Source organism: Labrus bergylta, chromosome 13 (assembly GCF_963930695.1).
Source record: "Labrus bergylta chromosome 13, fLabBer1.1, whole genome shotgun sequence".
Lineage (NCBI taxonomy): Eukaryota > Metazoa > Chordata > Actinopteri > Labriformes > Labridae > Labrus > Labrus bergylta.
Genome location: NC_089207.1, coordinates 26822721 through 26841406, shown reverse-complemented (window position 1 = coordinate 26841406; position 18686 = coordinate 26822721). Strand labels below are relative to the sequence as shown.

The following is an 18686-nucleotide window of genomic DNA, read 5'->3' as shown; positions in this document are numbered from 1 at the left end:
CTTTTGACCTGAGAGGAAGTACATTGATATTATTGTTGTTAGTTGTAAAACTTCTCGCACTAGCTCCATGGTGAACTTGCAGTTGCCTACCAGAATGGTGACAGAATTTAATAGAGGGAAATATTCAAAACAGTTTGTAAATAAAATCAAAATCTGCGTTATAACACAATGTTTCTTTAAGTTTAGATTTTTTCCCATATCACCTCTTTACAGCCAATAAGAAGCACAAATGTGTCCCTCGTGTCACTAATTCTTGAAAGGAAAATTCGTTGTGCGATATAATTGCTTAAAAGGGATGTTTAAAGACCTATATGTGTAACAGATGTGTCATGTTTAATAGCCTAACAGTTTCTAAATATACTCTAATTACATAACAAAATGTAGGCTTAGAGGAGATGATACGTTTGTGCTACATCTTATGTTCAGAATGTGTTCACTTTTAGGTCCTGCTCATTTCTAGCCAGGCTTCTTTACGATATATGTCATGGCAAAATACATAAGACCTAATATTTATCAAGGGTTGATTTTCCTATTTCACTTATGCCTACCAATATCGTGTGAGGTTAACCCAATAAATATACTCAAAGTTGTCCGAATATCACAACCAGCTGAACCAGGACCAGCCGCACGGTGGAATGTTTGGTATGCATCCTCCAAAGGGACGAACAGCAACAAAGGTGAAAACAGTTTCTTTTTTAAATGTCTTTATTCACAAGAACAATTCATACAGTCTTAAATACCAGAACGTGTGTTTGATTTGAATAAAAGCTACTCATTAGTGTTAATAAATGGAAATAGACGCAAATTAATTTGTATTTTGGTGACGTTACTTAAAGACCACCCCCCCGGCAAAGCGTTAGATGGTTTCTTCCACCGTAACAGCGTCTGTCCTGCGCAGCGCTGTCTGCAAATCATTGAAGCCAGTCAAACAAACGGGGCTGGGCAGTCGAAGTTGGGACAATTTACGGAGGTTTCTGTTGCCGGACAGTCGACGTCAATAAGGATATGTATACAGTTATTATGTACAGAAAGGTGTTATTGTGTCCTTTTGAGGAGTAAAGAGGATATCAATGTCGAATATTTGTTTTCGTATCCGAGGACTTTGATGCATTTCGATAGAAAATTATAGCTTAACTGAGAAACTACCCTTCCGAAACGAATTGAGGATGATTTTTGCGAATACTGGGAACCCACTAAGGACTCCATATCGAAAACAGGTAAATAGCTTACACTATTATTATTATTATGATGTATTTATTTTTCACTTAAAAGGGCACGTTATAGACATACTGTCTTTACTTCGATAGAAGCTCTCAATTATAAAATAAACGACGCTCTTACAGTAAGAAAACTTAGGCTACTTTGTTTTACTTTCTGCCGTTTCATACGATGAGGATATTGTTCACTTTGGTTGATGTAAGATTCGGAAAGGACACTTTTGCATAATACATAATGTAGATAGGCCTACCTGCTACTCGGGCTGTGATCCAGGTCCGACACTGCTGGAGCCACAAAGGCTACATAACAAAACATATGTCTAACCTTTTCCAAATAGCATCAGTCATAAGAAATGTGGAGTCATAATTACGTACACACAAACTGGCCTTGAACTCACCACTGAACAGCAACTCCACCAAAACACAAGTTTTAACATTAGGCTAAAAGTTGGGTTAGTATAGCCTTTCTGAGCCATCTTTCCATTTAATGAAACAAGATCACTTTCTTGTTTTTTTTTTGTATTCCAAAATTAAACTCAATGGAGGACTTTTCCTCTGGTGCAGTCACTTTCTTCCAGTTCCATATATTTATTTATTTTTATCTCCCTTGAGCAAATAGATTTGAATACGCATATTTACTTTGTAGTGCTCATGCTGTCATCCTGTGGCTATAGAGCTCCATGGGCGAGGCCTGTTCCTGGAAGCCCTGTGTATTTCCAGCTCGGATATGACGGGGCTCTGCTGGTCTGGAGCTGGCTGATAAGATGCCGCCCTCTCCCCATCACAGTCTTTTCACAGTCAAGCTGTCTGAGCTTTTAGTCAGGCAGATGTGTTAAAACAAACTCCCTTTTCAGTCCCAGTGAAAAGCAAGTTGCACTCATGAGAAACCCAGTCTTTGAAAAATGTCCTTACATAATGTAATCTATTGCTGGATTGCTTTGAATGAATCTCGTTTTTTTTTTTTTGTAAAAGTCTGACAGTCTGTCAGTGGTTAAAGGTTTAAAGGAAGTGGTTTTTAATTGTAAAAACGTTTATCTGTTGCTCAACTGCTTTTCTTTATTTGTTTTTGTTTCTTTTTCTCATCTTGTGCCGGTTCAAGTTACAGCTGTTGTTTTAGCTGCATGGGAGCAACTGGGACATATTTCACGTTTATGATAGTTGAGCTTAGATTAAGTTATTCAGACTTTTCCTAGAATTGCACTACTTTTCTTCACATCTCTTCTGAAACCTATTATATACCCTCCAGGCTGAAGTCCAGACTCAGGTTGCCCAATCCTGTCACCACTACATGCTTGAGATTCCATGAGCTTCCTCCTCCTCAGTTTGTAATGCCTCACTGTGGGAGGTTTGTGGGGAGGGGGGGGGTTAATCAATGCCGGATAGCAAAGAAGAACAGGAATCCCTGTAAGGGGGACAGCTATAGCTCTCTCACACTGGGACATCTGTATCTAATAAACATCAAGAGTTGCTCAACAAACTGGAGGTGAACAGATATCTTCTACCCCCCTCACCTTCTGCAGCTATAATAAGTACAAGTTTGACTGCCAGTTGTTTGGAAAAATAGTATTTCCTTAATAGCCTATGTTTTGTCTTGACTAGGTGTAAAAATACACTACAGGAGATCCCTCCATTCAAAAGATATCAATTAGGCTCCTCTCATAGATAAGAGTGCTCAGGTCAAGAAGTCACAGATGGTCATTTATGTTGACCTGTGAATGGCTTATTGTGCACCACGGGGCAGTCAGACAACACTATGACACAGATGTCAGAGCTACAAGCCCTATGGAGGCTGATGGTGCTGACTGTGAAGGTGTGATGGAGATAGGTCTGCGGATATGGATCACTGCTTTGTAGAAAGTGAATTCTTGTACTGGACTGGACACAAACACACTCGCAGCAGGTCTTTACTGGACTATTTTTCTATACAAATCTCTTGTGAAGGGGTTCATGTTCTGATGCTGATCATTAGTGTCAGAAATGAGTTCTTGGACGACGGCTGTTTCAGGATCTTTTATTTCACTGTTTTGATTTTAAAATCTGATGCTCTAAAGGTTGTATTCACTCTGACTTCTACAGCAGCATCCATTCTAGACATAAAACAGCTGTTTTTAAGCTCAAAAAAGCTTTATCATTAGCAGCTAGCTAGTGTGCTAGCTATTTAGATTCCCTTTTGTTAGTACAGAGTAAAACAGCGCTGAAAGAGTGAATATTAAACTTTCATTAGAAAAATGACCCTTATTTTGTGTATATCAACCCACATGGATGTGAAAATAATTTACTCCATATTCAAAAAATTCAGCGTGAGTAGGTTGTCTTCTGCTCTCTTGAAGGAGATGCAAAATCAGTAATTTTAGGTTTCGAAAATATCTCCCTCTGAACATCAGTGGAATAACTCCTCACCTTGCCAAAGTTGACTTGAGTGTGTAGTACGCCACTCTTCAGGGGTGCAGGTCGTGATTGGAGGTGAAACAAATAAAACATTTCAATCATGATGGGAGTTAAGCCATGACTGTTTGGTCTGTTGTTGATTTAGTTTGAATTGTTGTTGATTTAGTTTAAATGTGTTCCCCTGCAGCACATTTTTGAATTTTTGACTTGTTATCTCTCCCTTGAGGAATATCGATATATTTTGTTCAATACGATTATATCAAGTGAAGTAAAACACAACTATCTAATAACCTTGCAGCCCCCCCCCCCAAAAAACAAATAAAAAAAATAATTTAATCTGGTTTCTCTGCCTATTCCAGCCACCTGCTGCCCTATCGTCACACCCCATGGCTCCACCCAGCCCCAGCACCAACAGCAGCACAAACAACAGCAGCAGCAGCAGCACTGCAGGCTGGGACCAACTCAGCAAAACAAACCTCTACATCCGAGGCCTGTCCCCTTCAACCACAGACCACGATCTGGTCAAGCTCTGTCAGCCGTGAGTATCACACTTCCTCTCATTATTATCAGCTATTGACCAGCTATTGATTTTTTGGCCCACTTTGTATTCAACTAGTTTAAATTTGCAGTTGCAATCCCTTTTTGACAAACGTGATCAGCACAAACAAGTCAGGGGTATTCACTGGTACAATTGACATGTATTGTAATTTTTTGTCCTGTTAAAAAAAGTATTTTGAAAGACAATCTGAGCCCCACAGGTCTGTTGAAATATCAAGGATTTATTTAGCTTTTCTTTAATAAAAGAGCAGTAGAGATCACTCAGTAAAGTGTAATGATTCATTTTAGATACATTTCTGCATTTTTTGCATGCTTCATTTCAATATGACATGAGAAAAGACAACACAGAGACTCTGTGTGTATAAAAAGCTTCTTGAAAGCCTTAGAAGACATTACATATATCATAGGTTGATAGAAGAGAGACAGTGTCAGCGTTTGGTTTACTGAAGTTTCCTTTGTGTGCTAAAACATGGTTTATTTTCAAGTAGAGAGACCACCATGATACCTCAAAGATTTTACAAGCTTTTGTTCCCTGAGACCCAATGTGATATTGACTTTGCATCACACAAAGCTGCCAATTCATTCTTCAACAATTTAGAAATACAGTATAATACCCGCTGACTTGGCATCTGCAGTGACATACACCTCTATTGTATTCAGGCTTTTGATGGTTAAACAATGGTTTCCTCAGATGCCATCACATTATATAAATATATATATATTTTACATGTTTTGGGTACACACTATGACTTTAAACTAAAGGATAGGATGGATCAAAACATATTCAGTAACTGTATGTGAATGTTAAAGCTAACCTTCTGTAGCTACACCATTTGAGATTAGAGTTCAGATGAAGCAAAGGTCACAAGTTCATGCTCTCTCACCCAGTTTAGCATTTAACCTAATCCCTGGCTAAAATACCCTGATGGACTGTGGGGCACAGCATGGCTTGTATCTCTGTCACTTTAAATTAAATAGGTCATTTTTAAGTTGGGCTGCACAGTATTGGAAAAGCTCATGTATCATATGCAATATCCTTTCTTTCTGATATATAGCCTATATATACATATATATTTATATATATATATATGTATATATTGCGATATGACAAATACAGAAAATCAATGCAATATCTTTTCTTTCTGATATATATATACCATATATATATATATATATATATATATAGATAGATATTGCGATATGACAAATACAGAAAATCAAACAAGATAAATTTGATGTTTTTTTAATTCAAGAGTGCATGTTAGCTAAAACTCAGTTTTTATGACTACATGATGTTCTCTATGTTTATGTTTACTAACACAATACTTGTGTTTGCAATGTGTCCCTACTGAACAGCAACAGTTTTTAAAACAATACCATGGCACAAATGATTCTGAAGGTAGTTAAGGTAGCTTAGCTTTGGCTTCATCTGACTTCATCAGCATAGTGTTGACATTGTTTTATTCCATTTTACTTTTGCAATGTGTTTATTGCAAATGCTCATTGTGCGATAACCCCAGACGGTACATATGTAGAATACAAATTTTGCAAGATTTTCTTCTCCACATCATCAGGTGCATAAAATGCTAAAACTAGAAACGCCTGTACAGTTTTAAAGATGTTTCAGAAATTAGATAATAATGAAGAGTTTTGCAAAAGCCAAATGTTATGTAGAGGATCATTTAAAAAAAAAAAAATGATCCTACCAAATCACTGCAATACCATCAGATCTGAACGCTTTTTCAGTTGGGCCACTGTAGTTACATGGTGGATGTTATCATCACCACTTCCCTATAGTGTATACCATGACTACTCTGTAGAAACCTTTATGACACAACATAAACCTGACCAGACTTTTGAATGTCACAATCTCTTATTGTTTTGTGAGGCAATAGTTTGCCTGTATACACATGTATGTAAAGAAAAGTGTTCCTCATGGGAAAGTGTGCCATGAGAAAATATACAGCAGTATCATCAGTTGATCCTTCATATAAAATGAAAACTAGTCATTTTATTTTAAAACATTTGATAAACAGTGAATGACTGAGAGAGATGTTGAGTTTGGGGGAGGCTGTTCAGTTTTGCACTCACATGGTGGGGAGTTTGAGCACCCCATGGAAACCACTTCCTGTTTCTCATATTTGTACGGTGATGTCATAGATTGGTGCTCAACCCTCCCTTTCTCTGTGTGTGTGTTTTATAACTGGCTCTGTGTGCTGCATAATCCAGCTAACAATGCCTTGTCGTTCTGCTCCTCCCCTAGGTATGGCAAAATTGTATCAACAAAGGCCATCCTGGACAAGACTACAAACAAATGTAAAGGTGTGTGAAGGTGTTTTGTCTTTTTAACACCACCCATTTCTTGTTACAAGGTACATATTGAGACAGCTTTCCACACCTTATTTTAAGAGAGAATTTCACTTGTACACTTCCACAAAGTCATTCAGCAGCTACGCAGTTGTCTCAGATGATCTGGGCCAGTCAGGAAACAGACATTCAGGCTGCTTGAAGCTGCCTCCCAGCTCATGTTATTTTAAGCCCCAGCCCTCGTCTGTGGGTGTGTCACTGCTGTGGGTGGGAAGAATTCTCTGACTCCTCCTCTTTCTGCTGGGTGACAGTGATGGTCTTGGTCTAGTTCTGGTAGCCAGAGGGACTTACTGATTCTCTGTGGTGCTGATGGGATTAAGAGAACGCTTTGTCACTCTCCTCTGGATTAAACAGATGCCAGTTAATCGAAAGCGCTCAGTGAAAGGCGACACCATTTAAGACCGAGCAAAGCTCTGGCTGATTTTTAAAGAGAATCTAGAGATCTCTTTAAAAATAACCTTGAATGAAACAGAGTTTGAAAAAAATATATTTAAAGCCATTGTTTTTTTTTTATTGTTTCAGAATGATCTGGACCTTTAATAGTAAACTAAGACAAAGTTTCTATTAAACGTTTGGGACCAATATGGGATATTATTCTGAAGCTGAAACCATCCTGAAATATTCACATAAAAAAAAGTAGATTCAGTGGGTTAACTATAGCAGCTGTAGAAAAGGTCCACCCTGTTTGTACCCCCCCTCAGGACAAAGAGCTGACCTGTGCCACGAATGTCAGACTGGTAGCTGCATCCTCAGCATTTTTCTACCTCTGCTTTCACACGAACACAGTCAAAAGCACACACAATAGCACTTAAATACACCTTTAACTAGACCTATATAATGCAGGAATACCTATATTCAAACACATCCAACACTGTAAAACCACATTGAATCTGTGTTGAACCCGCTGATGATAACAGCCCAGTGTCATTCACTTCGAATTGGAGCAGATGAGACTGTAACACAGAGGCTAAACCGGTATTTATTATAGCTGTAGAAAAACCAGTCTAAGTGTCCTGCTTGTGTCCACAGGGTATGGCTTTGTGGACTTTGACAGCCCCGCTGCAGCTCAGAAAGCCGTAGCTGCCCTGAAGACCACTGGTGTCCAAGCTCAGATGGCAAAGGTGAGGATTCATTACGCTCTAATCCCGGTATCACATCCGCACGAGACACCCTGCAACACTGTTCCTCGTCCATCTGACCACAGAGGGAACTTAAACCTTAACCACAGCGAAATCAAATACCAGGAATTCATCTTGACTGCAGTGTGTATGTACCCAAACTGTTAGTCTATAGACTCTTTGAATTATGATGAAAGCATGTGCTCAAAAATAGTCTGCATACTTGTGTATGTATGGCATTTAATTCAGTGCCCCGGATTTACTGAGGCTGTACATTATCCGAAGCAAATACAACAAGAGCGCCTTGACAGTTAAGCTGTTCTCCAACGATATTTATTTGCAAAGATGTTCTGTCAGCGGAGAGCTTCCAGCCAGCATTTAAGAACTGTTTTAAGTGGACAGGGGTGCCGATAGTGAGGCTATAGGGTGCAGAGATGGGTGCTGACAGTGGGATGACGTACCCCAGAAAGTATCAACATGTGAACATGCTTCTAAAGTAAGCCTTTCCACGAGCTGAAGGCTAGTCTTTCTGTCCTCTCTAAATAGCCATTACACACACATGAAGTATCTCACTTTTTTTACTTAGTCCTCTTAAAAATGAGCAGGCAGCAAAAGTGGCGCCATACTGCTCTCATTTAAAACTCTGTAATTATTGCAGGATTACAAATGAACACATCGCGGTTCACTAGAAAGAGCAGATTTGCTCTGGTTGTTTACATTATAACGTAAGAGATTAAACCCTACTTCACTACCCTGAAGAAGGACTGTGCAACTCTGCACTCTCTAACATGCGAAAAGGAAGTAAATAATTGTGTGTTGTTATGGTTACTGAAACCAGCCGGGGGAAATTAGTTCCCATACAGAGCTGAGCGAGAACTGTTGGCCTCATTTCCCTGTCTGGGGATCTGTGGAGCTTCTTGACATGCCTCTGTGCACCCATTTTACTTTTTTTAATTAAACTAGAGCAGCTTTGAGGGGCAGGCCCAAGTTTAATCTTTGTATTGTGGAAGGCAAATGTCTTTATAAAGTGTGAGCCTTTGGCTTAATGAACTCTCTGACAAAGGTCTCTTTTCCTGTTTTTTTTTCTATAGCTCAGGCAGCCTTCAATGGGCTAGCTCTCATTATTATTTCATAGGTAGGTGGTGGGAAGTGGCTAGATAAGAGTTTCCCTTCTTTTTTTCTCCCTTATGTTGTTTTGATGCATGACTTGTGATTATTGACTGTGTATTTACCTTTCACAGTATACATTCAAAGGGACATTTGAATAAAAAGTTATACATTTGTTGTAAAGCTGTAGAGTTTTTGTTAAGTGGTGTTGATACAATCTATAGAGGGAAAACACTCTTGTGTAACTGTGTGATGGGAAGTCAGAGTACCTCTATGGATCAGCAGCTAAAACTGGTTTTGGGAAGTGAAAGATCAGCACTAAGCCATCCCTCATTACCATCCATTATAGTGCTCCTGAGGGAGACACTTCACATCCAGAGTGCTCCAACAAAGCTGCTTGGTGAATGTGGTGTTCCAAAAATCATGTATGCTAACCTATTTGGCATTAGAGTTAGAATAAGATTTTTGAAGCTGATCACATCATTTGAACAATACTGCATACTCCCTGTCCCTGTAACACCCCAGTGAGTAACACTCCTTTTAACCCCCCTCCTTCAGTATACGTCAGTCACAGTTCATTGCAGACAGATGGGTGGTGACCCATTCCAAACACAAACAGTTGTCTTATCTCACCACCATATTGCTTTTTTTTCTTTGTCTCACATATTTGTTAAGTGATGGTAGAGTCCGTTTTAAAAGAGAAGAGCCACTATAATTGACATCCTGCTTATTAAACAATTTATGTACAACTAGATAACAGTGGGTTAACTTAAACTTACTGCCGCCAAAGACCTAAAAGGTATTGTGTGTTTCATGCTCTCTTTGGAGGTGTAAGATAATCACAGAGGTGGTGAAGCTCATCTCTGCTCCCATCCAAACACCTTCCCTGACTTTTTGTCTCAACACAAACTGCTGCCTTTTCATTGTCCTCTAATTCTGACGTGCAGATTTTTCTGTCGATGTCTAACTTTTAGTAATCCAAACTGTCCCTGTAGCTTGACTCTGAACAGCACAGCGCTGATGAATATTAATGATGAGAGGCCACTCCTCGGGGACTCGTAAGCCGTGTCTTGTGTTTCTGCTGATGCTATTAAAATACGGCGAGAAATCGGCTGATGTGAGCCTTTAGCCATCGTGGGCTGCATGCAAATCTCTGTTTATATCTGCTCAGAGTGACCCTTTACTACCTTAAACCTCCAACAGAGGCAGACAGGAAAGTGCAGGGATAAACAGAGACATGATAACCCCATTACTGAGGTTCATATTAGAAGTGTTATAAAGGTTGAGCCATTTATAGGGAACAGGCAGGAAATGTCGCCTTTCCTCCTCTGCATTCTTCTTCTTAACACGTTACTACAGCCAGTTTAAAAGTGTTACAACAAAGGAATGTTTTAGTGTTTTCTAGGTGTGTGTTAAGCATTTCTTAAAGTGTAATTACATCACAATACCTTTGGCTTCCTCCTCACAGCAACAAGAACAAGACCCGACAAACCTGTACATCTCCAACTTGCCGTTGTATATGGATGAGCAGGAACTGGAGAGCATGTTGAAGCTCTTTGGCCAGGTCATATCCACGCGCATCCTGAGGGACTCCACTGGAGGCAGCAGAGGAGTGGGCTTTGCAAGGTCAGACCCTGGAGCAATGTATTGTCGGTGACTCACGGTGCTGAAACAATACTCGGAGACTTTTTTTTGTACGGCTCTATACATCTATACAACAGCAAAAACCAACCACCAACTATGTAAAATAGGACACCCCTGGTGGGATTGGGCTAAACACATTTTATGGACTGATATTATGCATTTTATCCCTGTTGCATTCATAACTGCGCTGTATTTATAACTAAACTGTTTTCTTTTTCTTACCCTTTTTATCTTTATCTCTGCTGTTTCTAAAAGCCTCCCGTGGACAGGTGTTGCAAATTAGCATTTTGCTATAAACACTAAGAGCAGTGCATCTGGAACTTGTGCATGGTTCAATGTTACTGTATGTCCATGTTAAATAAACAGATAAATAAATAAAAATAATAAATATGCCTCATGGGTAGAAAAAAACAAGCGCAGGAATAATCTGCTGTCTGACCAATAAAATAAAAGTGAGGACAGGGATGGGGGAAGGGATGCAAGGGGGGCAAAACAAATCAAAATGAAATGTGATATTTAATGAAATAAAACAGCACAATATCAATACCAAATAATTGAAGGCCTTGCTCTCAATGTTAAAATAAAGATGTTGCTAATAAAACAGTGTTGAAAAAGGCTTAAAACACAGGTTCTTATTTTGGGTCTTAACACTCTCTGCCTCTGATGTACATCGCTTTCGATAAAAGCGTCTGCTGAGTGAATTGTAGTGTAGCTTATTTCAGTATATGTTTCATTTTACGTTCATACTCAGAAACACAGAGCGAGGTTTTAAATAACAAAGCTGGAAGAACAGTTCATGTATGGGCAAATGGTAACACCTTTCAAAGATAGTTTCACAATGACTGGTTGATATAATTATAGTGGTGATGCTGCATGGCTTCCGCACCTTGCACTCACATAACCTGACCATGACTTACAGAACACATATATCAAAATGCATCTGAGGAATGTTTGCGGGTGTGTACAGATACAGCTGCAAATTTAAATGAGGGCAATTGATTACTTAACAAGAATATTCACATTGGGCCTGCTTTTTTTTAAACAACCCCCTTCCCTTTCTCACAACTACCCAGAAATGGTGCGGTTCTCGGAAAGTACCTGCTTACCCTTCGACTGCTGTATCACTAATAGCTATCCTCTGTTCCCTTTTGTCACTTCAGGATGGAGTCAACTGAAAAATGTGATGCAGTCATTTCTCACTTCAATGGAAAGTTTATCAAGACACCTGCAGGTGTTCCAGGTAAGTCACACTGTCTAATTATCTCACACTCAGCCCCACACTGCAGAAATGTGATGTAAAATGAGCTTCTTCAACTGCCTTCCCATGAATAGAAAAGACCTGACACAATGAACGTATGTTTCTTCTGACTTTAATGTGTACAGTGTGTATAAATGGTGAGCCTTCAGGAGTCAGTCAGTCTGTTGGTAAAGCACATACACTCAGCCCTAAGTGGCAGAGCACAGACAAAGAGAAGAAGCAGATAGAGCAGTGCTCTGTGTGGCCTCCACTCCCTCTCTAAAGCTTTTTAATTGGATTATTAGACTGAAATAGTCTCTGCTGGCCTTGCCTCCTCTAGGAAGGGGAGGGGATTACAGCTCCACAGCTGCCAAATTAGATGTCTGCTTTCCCAGGCTGGCTTGTAAATGTGCACTCCCAAGCTTCAGGGAGAGAATGTATAGCACGCGATGACAAACAGCTCTGTGTGCGTGTATCCAGTTTGACACTAAAACAATAACCTTTTATTTTGTTCTCTGTTTAGCACCATCTGAACCCTTGCTGTGCAAGTTTGCTGATGGCGGACAGAAAAAGAGGCAAAGTCAGAATAAATTTGCCCTGAATGGTCGGGGGTGGGGAAGGGAAGGTGACTCCAGACTGGTAAGAGATGCCAAAGATGTGGTGTGTGGTATGAATCGCTAATGGTTACCTATGATCAGATATGAGTAATGAAGGTGTTGCTCACCTCCAGGAATAAATAACATGTCATAACCGTAACTCTAAAAACTCTCTAAAACTTTTCAAACTCCTCCCCTCTGGCAGGCGTTACAGATCACTGTACGCCAAAACAACCCGTCAAAAGAACAGTTTCTTCCCCCAGGCTGTCACTCTGATAAACGCTAAACAGTCACAGAGTGTCAGACCTGTCGTGGTGAAATGACTCTAAACCAAACCGCCACTGTGAATATACATATATGTATATATATATTATTTAATTTAAATGATCAATATACTCACACTTATTTATGTAAATACTGTAATTGACATCTTAATTGACTCATCTGTCACATAACTGCATTTTTCTTATCATGTTACTTCAGCATCTTTTGCACTATTCACCACTGCACTGTTTCATATTAGTCTTTTCTTATTATGTTTATTGTTGATATTTAATGTTGTACCTGTTCATAAGAGAGCACAGTTCACCAAAGTTAAATTCCTTGTGTGTGTGTAAGCATACCTGGACAATAAATCTGATTCTGATTCTCTGCAGACCTCTTTATGTAGATGTAATCCTGGTTTTGTTCTCTGCCCTGTCAGTCAAGAGCGCCCTCTTACAGGTGTGAGCTCAAAAGGAACAGATAGACTTTTGTCAAGACTTCCGAAGATGTTATGTTTTGTGATGCTTGCTTCAGTTCAGTCGCCCATCCTGTGCTTTGTCTTGCTCCCAGGCTGGAATGACACTCACCTATGACCCCAGTGCAGCTGCTCTGCAAAATGGGTAGGTTATAACAACAGATGAGGTTTCAATGTCTGGTGGTAATTTATATGTCATGTGCTTAACTTACTTTTTGACTTTATTAAAAGTACAATTTATTCTGTGTCCACAGATTTTTCCCACCAGCATACAGTATTTCAAACAGGATGATCGCTCAAACGTCCATGTCTCCCTACATGTCCCCGCTTTCAGCATACCAGGTTTGGATCCTTCTCGTCAATGATGAATATGTAGATTTAAATACTGTACTGCAACTCAGCTTTTCTGTTAAATAAACCCTGTGTCGTCAGGATTTAGAAACACATCCTTCTGGGTTCGGGGATGTGGGTGAACTATGTGACAAAGGATGCTGCAGCCTTTCATGCTCTTTGCTCTGCCAATCGCTGTAGCATGTGATCTCTGGAAAACAGCAGCTGTTCAGTGCCAGGGTGTTTACAAAGTGTGTTTGTGTGATGTTCCAGGTGCAGAACCCATCCTGGATGCCTCATCAACCCTACATAATGCAACACCCAGTAAGAGCAAAAATCTCTTTTTCACCATCGCTATCTGTATCACAACTCGTTCTCCCTTTTTTTTCCCTATGCGATCAAAACATTTTCCTCTGTGGTTGTAGCAGAAATGAAACATTTTTCTGTAAACAGACAAACACAATATGGATAGTAGTTCCACATAAGGTGACACTGATCCTTGAGGATTGACAGTACTCAAATGTTTGTATAGGAACGTAAAAACAACTGCTTTGGAAAACTGCGTATTTCGATGACAGATGCCGAAAATTTTACAACAGATGGGTTTGAATTGAGAGCCCTTTCTTGCTTTGAAAATGAGCCAGCAGAGATGAGAAAACACTGCTTGATGCATCAGGCCAGCCAAGATGCTTATAGACAACTTGCTCAACTTGTGACTATCCACCTTCTGTTGTGGGCATCAGATGTTAAGTCTTGAGATTACTCATTTTCTCTCTAATCCTGCAAAACTCAGCATGCACACACATATTTAATACATCATTTGAATCTTTATTTCATATTTTTTTGAGGAGTATTTTAGCTTCCCAGGACGACACTCAGTGTTTCTTTGTGTGCACCACCAGCTGCGTACATGTACTTCTCTCATCTGCTCCCACTTCACTTCCAGAGTACAGTGATGTCGCCCTCCATGGACCCATCTATGTCACTACAGCCCACTTCCATGATGGCCCCAATGACACAACAGATGAGTCACCTCTCTCTGGGCAGTGCAGGAACGGTGAGAAATCTCTGCATGGGATCAGAGTTCTAAGATGAAGGTGTTTAAAAGTTCTTTGTTAAAGTTTAAAATGTGTATTTCTTTGTGCAGTTTATGGCCACAAACACAGCTATGCAAGGAGCATATATCCCCCAGTATGCTCACATGCAGACGTCAAGTGTCCCAGTAGAGGTATGTGCATTAAAATCATTGCAGCCGGATACAATTAAAACAGCAGGTAATTTTTGTCAAAGAATCAGGGTTATTCTTTCTCTTCTAGGAAAATGGTGCACAGTCACAGGTGGACTCTGCTAATCATTCGCCGTATTCCTACCAACAAACCAAGTAGCGCTGAGGTAACATTTGGACGACAGCGACAACAATCATGTCTACAACTTGCAATGGATGCTAAGGATCTTTTCACTGTTTTGCACAGGATCTGCAAATGTTAAAGTGAGACTATTTTTGGTATCAGTTTTCAGAGAGAGTATCTACGTTCATCTAATGATTTAAAGAGAGCGAAAAAGATTTATTTTCATACTAGAAAACGTTTATTTTGTTACCAAGGATTTCCACAGGACACAAGAAAGAAGAATCATGTGACTAGTTGTTCAAAGTGCATGAGAGTAAATATGTCTTTTTGTTAATATTTCCAGATCTTTTTTTTTTTTTCCTGAAGACATTTTTAAAAATGATGTTTTTGTGCTTGCTGTGTGAGTGTTGCTTTTGGTGAAGTGTTCAGTGTTGTTTTCTTGTTAAGTGATTTCTCGTAGTACTTTAGATTGATCTTTGCTGTCTGATTAAAAAAAATTGCCTTCCTAGTTTTTGATACAGAAGTTGTACAGGCCATCACAGCGAGTGGCAATAAGCAAAAAAAATGTTTTTGCTTTTCTCCTCCAATAGTTGATAGAAAAAAAAAGAGAATTTTAGAAAAAAAGTGTTTTGAATGAAATGACTTCATCTGAAAACTTTATTGGATGTTATATTTATTTAGTAAGAACCTTACATGTTACTGGATGTTGGAATGTGCTAGAGATTCTGCTAAAAGATCAACTTTTGAATCTTGCCTTTTGATCATTTTGTGTAGTAGAATAGAAAAAAAAGGAATTGCTGGGTTAAGGGGATGAAATTGGAAAGATGTGTTTAGTTTTTCTGTTGTGGTCTTGTCTTCTTTTGTCATGTGGATTTTTATTTTGATGGGGTGTGTCTTTTTCACTTTTATTTGAAAAACCAACAAGAAAACACAGACTCATGATTGTGCAAAAAAAAACTCATCAAAGCCTTGTAATACAACTTTGGCAAAAGTCCAGTGAGTTTGGGGGTAAATGAAACGTATTTGTTGAACGTATTGCACCTCGCTCTTTGATAGGAAACAAACAAACTTGGCACTTTCAATAGTTACTAACTCCACCAAAGAAAAAGCATAGTTTGTCTTTTGGACTTGGAAAAAAATTGACCCTGCAAGCTAGATTGCAGTTAGGACAGTGTGCCTTTTTTGTACATTTACATTCAGTTGTTATAGGTATTAGTACGGTGCAGACACACAGAGGCATGAAGGAAGGCCTGGATCGAAGAAGTGCCACAGATTAAATTTAGACTTAGCAAGAAAAAAAAGATAGATATATATATAACAAATGTAAACTAAAGGACAGTGCTAAACTTGCAACTCAATATGACCTAGCACTGAAATAAGAATAAGTAATTGTATTCTTGTAGTACATAAAGGCAGGCTTTCTGATTATGGGGTCCTCCACTTAACCTGTGATTCGACCTGGTGGTCAGTCAGACCAGTTATCTACCTCAGAGTTTTCTTTCTCCTCTGTACTAGGTCGGGTTTGCAGGTCCAGCCCGCCCTTCCAGACCAAAAGCCACGCTCAGGAGCTGGCCACATACAGCTGTTTCCTTAAAGGTTGTTTGAATACTTTTTTTTTATTTTCCTCAAACCTATTTTTTTATGATGTTTTATGTAACCATTAGGGGGTCGACAAAAGGTTTCCACTCATGTCCACTCATTCAGTTTCATAGTTTTTGAAAGTGCTGCTGCTTTTGAAGCAATATATCCAAGAGGTAGATCTCAGATGTTAAAGACCAACAATGACAACAAAGCGTCTGGGTGTTCATCAGGTCTGTGCTCCTTTAAACAAACATGTTTGTTGTTTTGTCTTGGGTCGAGACGAGCTCACAGCAGCATTCCCCTCTGGTGTCCAACAAATGTTAAAGGGCCACAGTGATTATACTTGAGATTTCCGTGTAATGCCTGAGACTGAGAAGTAATACTGTCTTATGAGGTTAATGCTGCTAGTGGTGTCTGAACCAAGTGCCATAGTATCTGGGTTAGGAGTTGCAGAGGTTGCATACAGAAATAAAATTGCTCATACAAGTAACCACCATGTTGAACAGTCACTAAGTTATATGAAATATTTTTAATTTATGAAGATTTTTTTTTGTACAGATAGCTTGAGGAAATAAGAGATTTTCATAGAGCTATATGGAAGTGAATTGTTTTTTTAATTTTAATTTTTTTGTGCCACATGATTGCCAGTGGTAACTTGTATGTACAGTTTAAGAAACCTTTCCTCTGTTTTTGTTTTGTAGTGTTTGTAAAAGCCAAAGACTTTTCTTCCGTAGACTGGTGCCTAAGGTTTATTCTTTCGTTTCTTTGACATTTTTTGAATAAAAATTTTCAACTTGTGATCTGTTGTTGTATTAGTCTTCATTCTGTACACCTGGGGATGGCCAGTGAATGACCCTGCTTTAGTTGTGTTCATACACAATAGATGCAGTCTGGAAGTGGGCCCAATGGTTTAGCATTTTTCAAACTTTAATTTGAGATGTCTTGTTGTTACAGCAGGCTGCCCGCAGCTTTAAAGGATTAATTCTAAGCACTGTCTCTGAATCTGTCGCTCACCTTCAATTCATTAATTTGAGAAACATGCATGTGCTCTGAGTCATCAATCTTTAAACAGCTTAAAAAATACATTATGCAAGATTTTGATTTACAATAAACACAAAAATAAACACCATTAAAAGAATGGATGATGTCTGGGAATTTCCCAACAAATCAGAGGTGATATGTGTGTGCTGGTTATCGTTTCCTGGTAAAGATAATGAAGTATAAGATGGAATGTCGGATATTCAGAAAAAAAACGGGACATGTCATATATCACAGAGCTATCTTTTCGAATTCAAAATAATTAACTGTGAGCTCAGACTGGTGTAAGTATTGAAAAATTAAATGTATTCTACAAATGTATTCCTCTAAGCTAGCTTTGTTCACTTGAGCTGAATTGCTGCTTTTAACCCATAGGGTGAGGATGTGCTAATGCCAACATCAACACTGTCACATGGCTTTGTTGACAACACGCATGGCCTAGACAGGGTGGGTTATGGGTATCAGGAGGTCTAGCCTGAAGTGGGTGGAATGGGGTTGCCTGTAAGCAGGCCTCGCCATGACAGATGGGTCCCCATGGTATCCTGCAGGGTGTTGTGCCACCCTACGGGAGGCCGCCGGCTCCATGCGAGGAGCAAAAACTCACACTCCAGCTGTCTGTGTTTGTGCCACCTGCGTCTACTAGCAACCAAGTTATAGACATTATTTCCCCCCTAAGAAACAACCATCCTGTCCCAATGGGCCCTTTGCTTTTTCCTCCCTCACCTACCCAGGTAGGAAGCTCCTTATATCTCCTTCAAATGTCTTCAGATTAGAAAGAGAGAACTGCTTTTTTATTTATACCAGGGGCCTAAAAGACCATTTGAAACTACATTTAATGTTAAGTATCAGCCCAGATATATTCAGTTACATTTTAAGTACAGAGATGCAGCCAAACTACATTTGAAAAGATAGAACTATGTTGTTTTTTGATTAATAATTAATCTTATTTATTCGTCAACAATATAAAATGATGCACAAACATTTTCTGTCAGGGGACCAGAATGTGTTTTAATATTCATTATGTTTTGTAAACCCATGTAATTGTATTGAGTGAGTCCATCGTCCACATGACGTTATGGAAATTACAAAAGAACCAAATGAGTCATGTACAATCAGTTCACCGTTGTTATGTATAAAACGGAATAAAAATAAATTCATTATAATTTACACAATGAACTTTTATGTTTTAAAAACACTTCTTGCTTTGTACAGGACAGAACTACAAATCCAGAAAGTCATACAGTTTGGTGAAGTATGTGCGAACAGCACCACCTAGAGGTTCCTGTATGAATAAAATAATAATAATAATAATAATGTGGGGGATTGTCACTGTTACACGCTGTAATGCCCACTGTTCAACAGCGGTAAAATACAGACTAATAACATTTGAGCAAATTTTACATTAATCTAATTATTC

At 39.1% G+C, this 18686-nt stretch overlaps 1 protein-coding gene across 1 annotated transcript; it reads left to right on the top strand.

Moving 5' to 3' along the window:
• The first annotated feature begins 907 nt into the window (after window positions 1-907).
• Window positions 908-17031, top strand: LOC109991798 (RNA-binding motif, single-stranded-interacting protein 1). The gene is made up of 13 exons (XM_020644180.3): window positions 908-1217; window positions 3965-4143; window positions 6427-6485; window positions 7560-7651; window positions 10224-10381; window positions 11560-11639; window positions 12160-12275; window positions 13067-13116; window positions 13226-13313; window positions 13575-13625; window positions 14248-14358; window positions 14449-14529; window positions 14618-17031. Exons 1-13 carry the CDS (start codon window positions 1167-1169, stop codon window positions 14684-14686), a joined length of 1185 nt encoding a protein of 394 aa, XP_020499836.1. The 5' UTR covers window positions 908-1166; the 3' UTR covers window positions 14687-17031.
• The last annotated feature ends 1655 nt before the right edge of the window (window positions 17032-18686 follow it).

What these genes read in the sequence shown, in the direction of transcription:
- LOC109991798 (XM_020644180.3), top strand. Translation starts at nt 1,167, where the DNA reads ATGATTTTTGCGAATACTGGGAACCCACTAAGGACTCCATATCGAAAA. An exon ending in CTGGTCAAGCTCTGTCAGCC is followed by an intron (nt 4,144 to 6,426) that starts GTGAGTATCACA and finishes CTCCTCCCCTAG; the next exon opens with GTATGGCAAAATTGTATCAA. An exon ending in AGAGGAGTGGGCTTTGCAAG is followed by an intron (nt 10,382 to 11,559) that starts GTCAGACCCTGG and finishes TTGTCACTTCAG; the next exon opens with GATGGAGTCAACTGAAAAAT.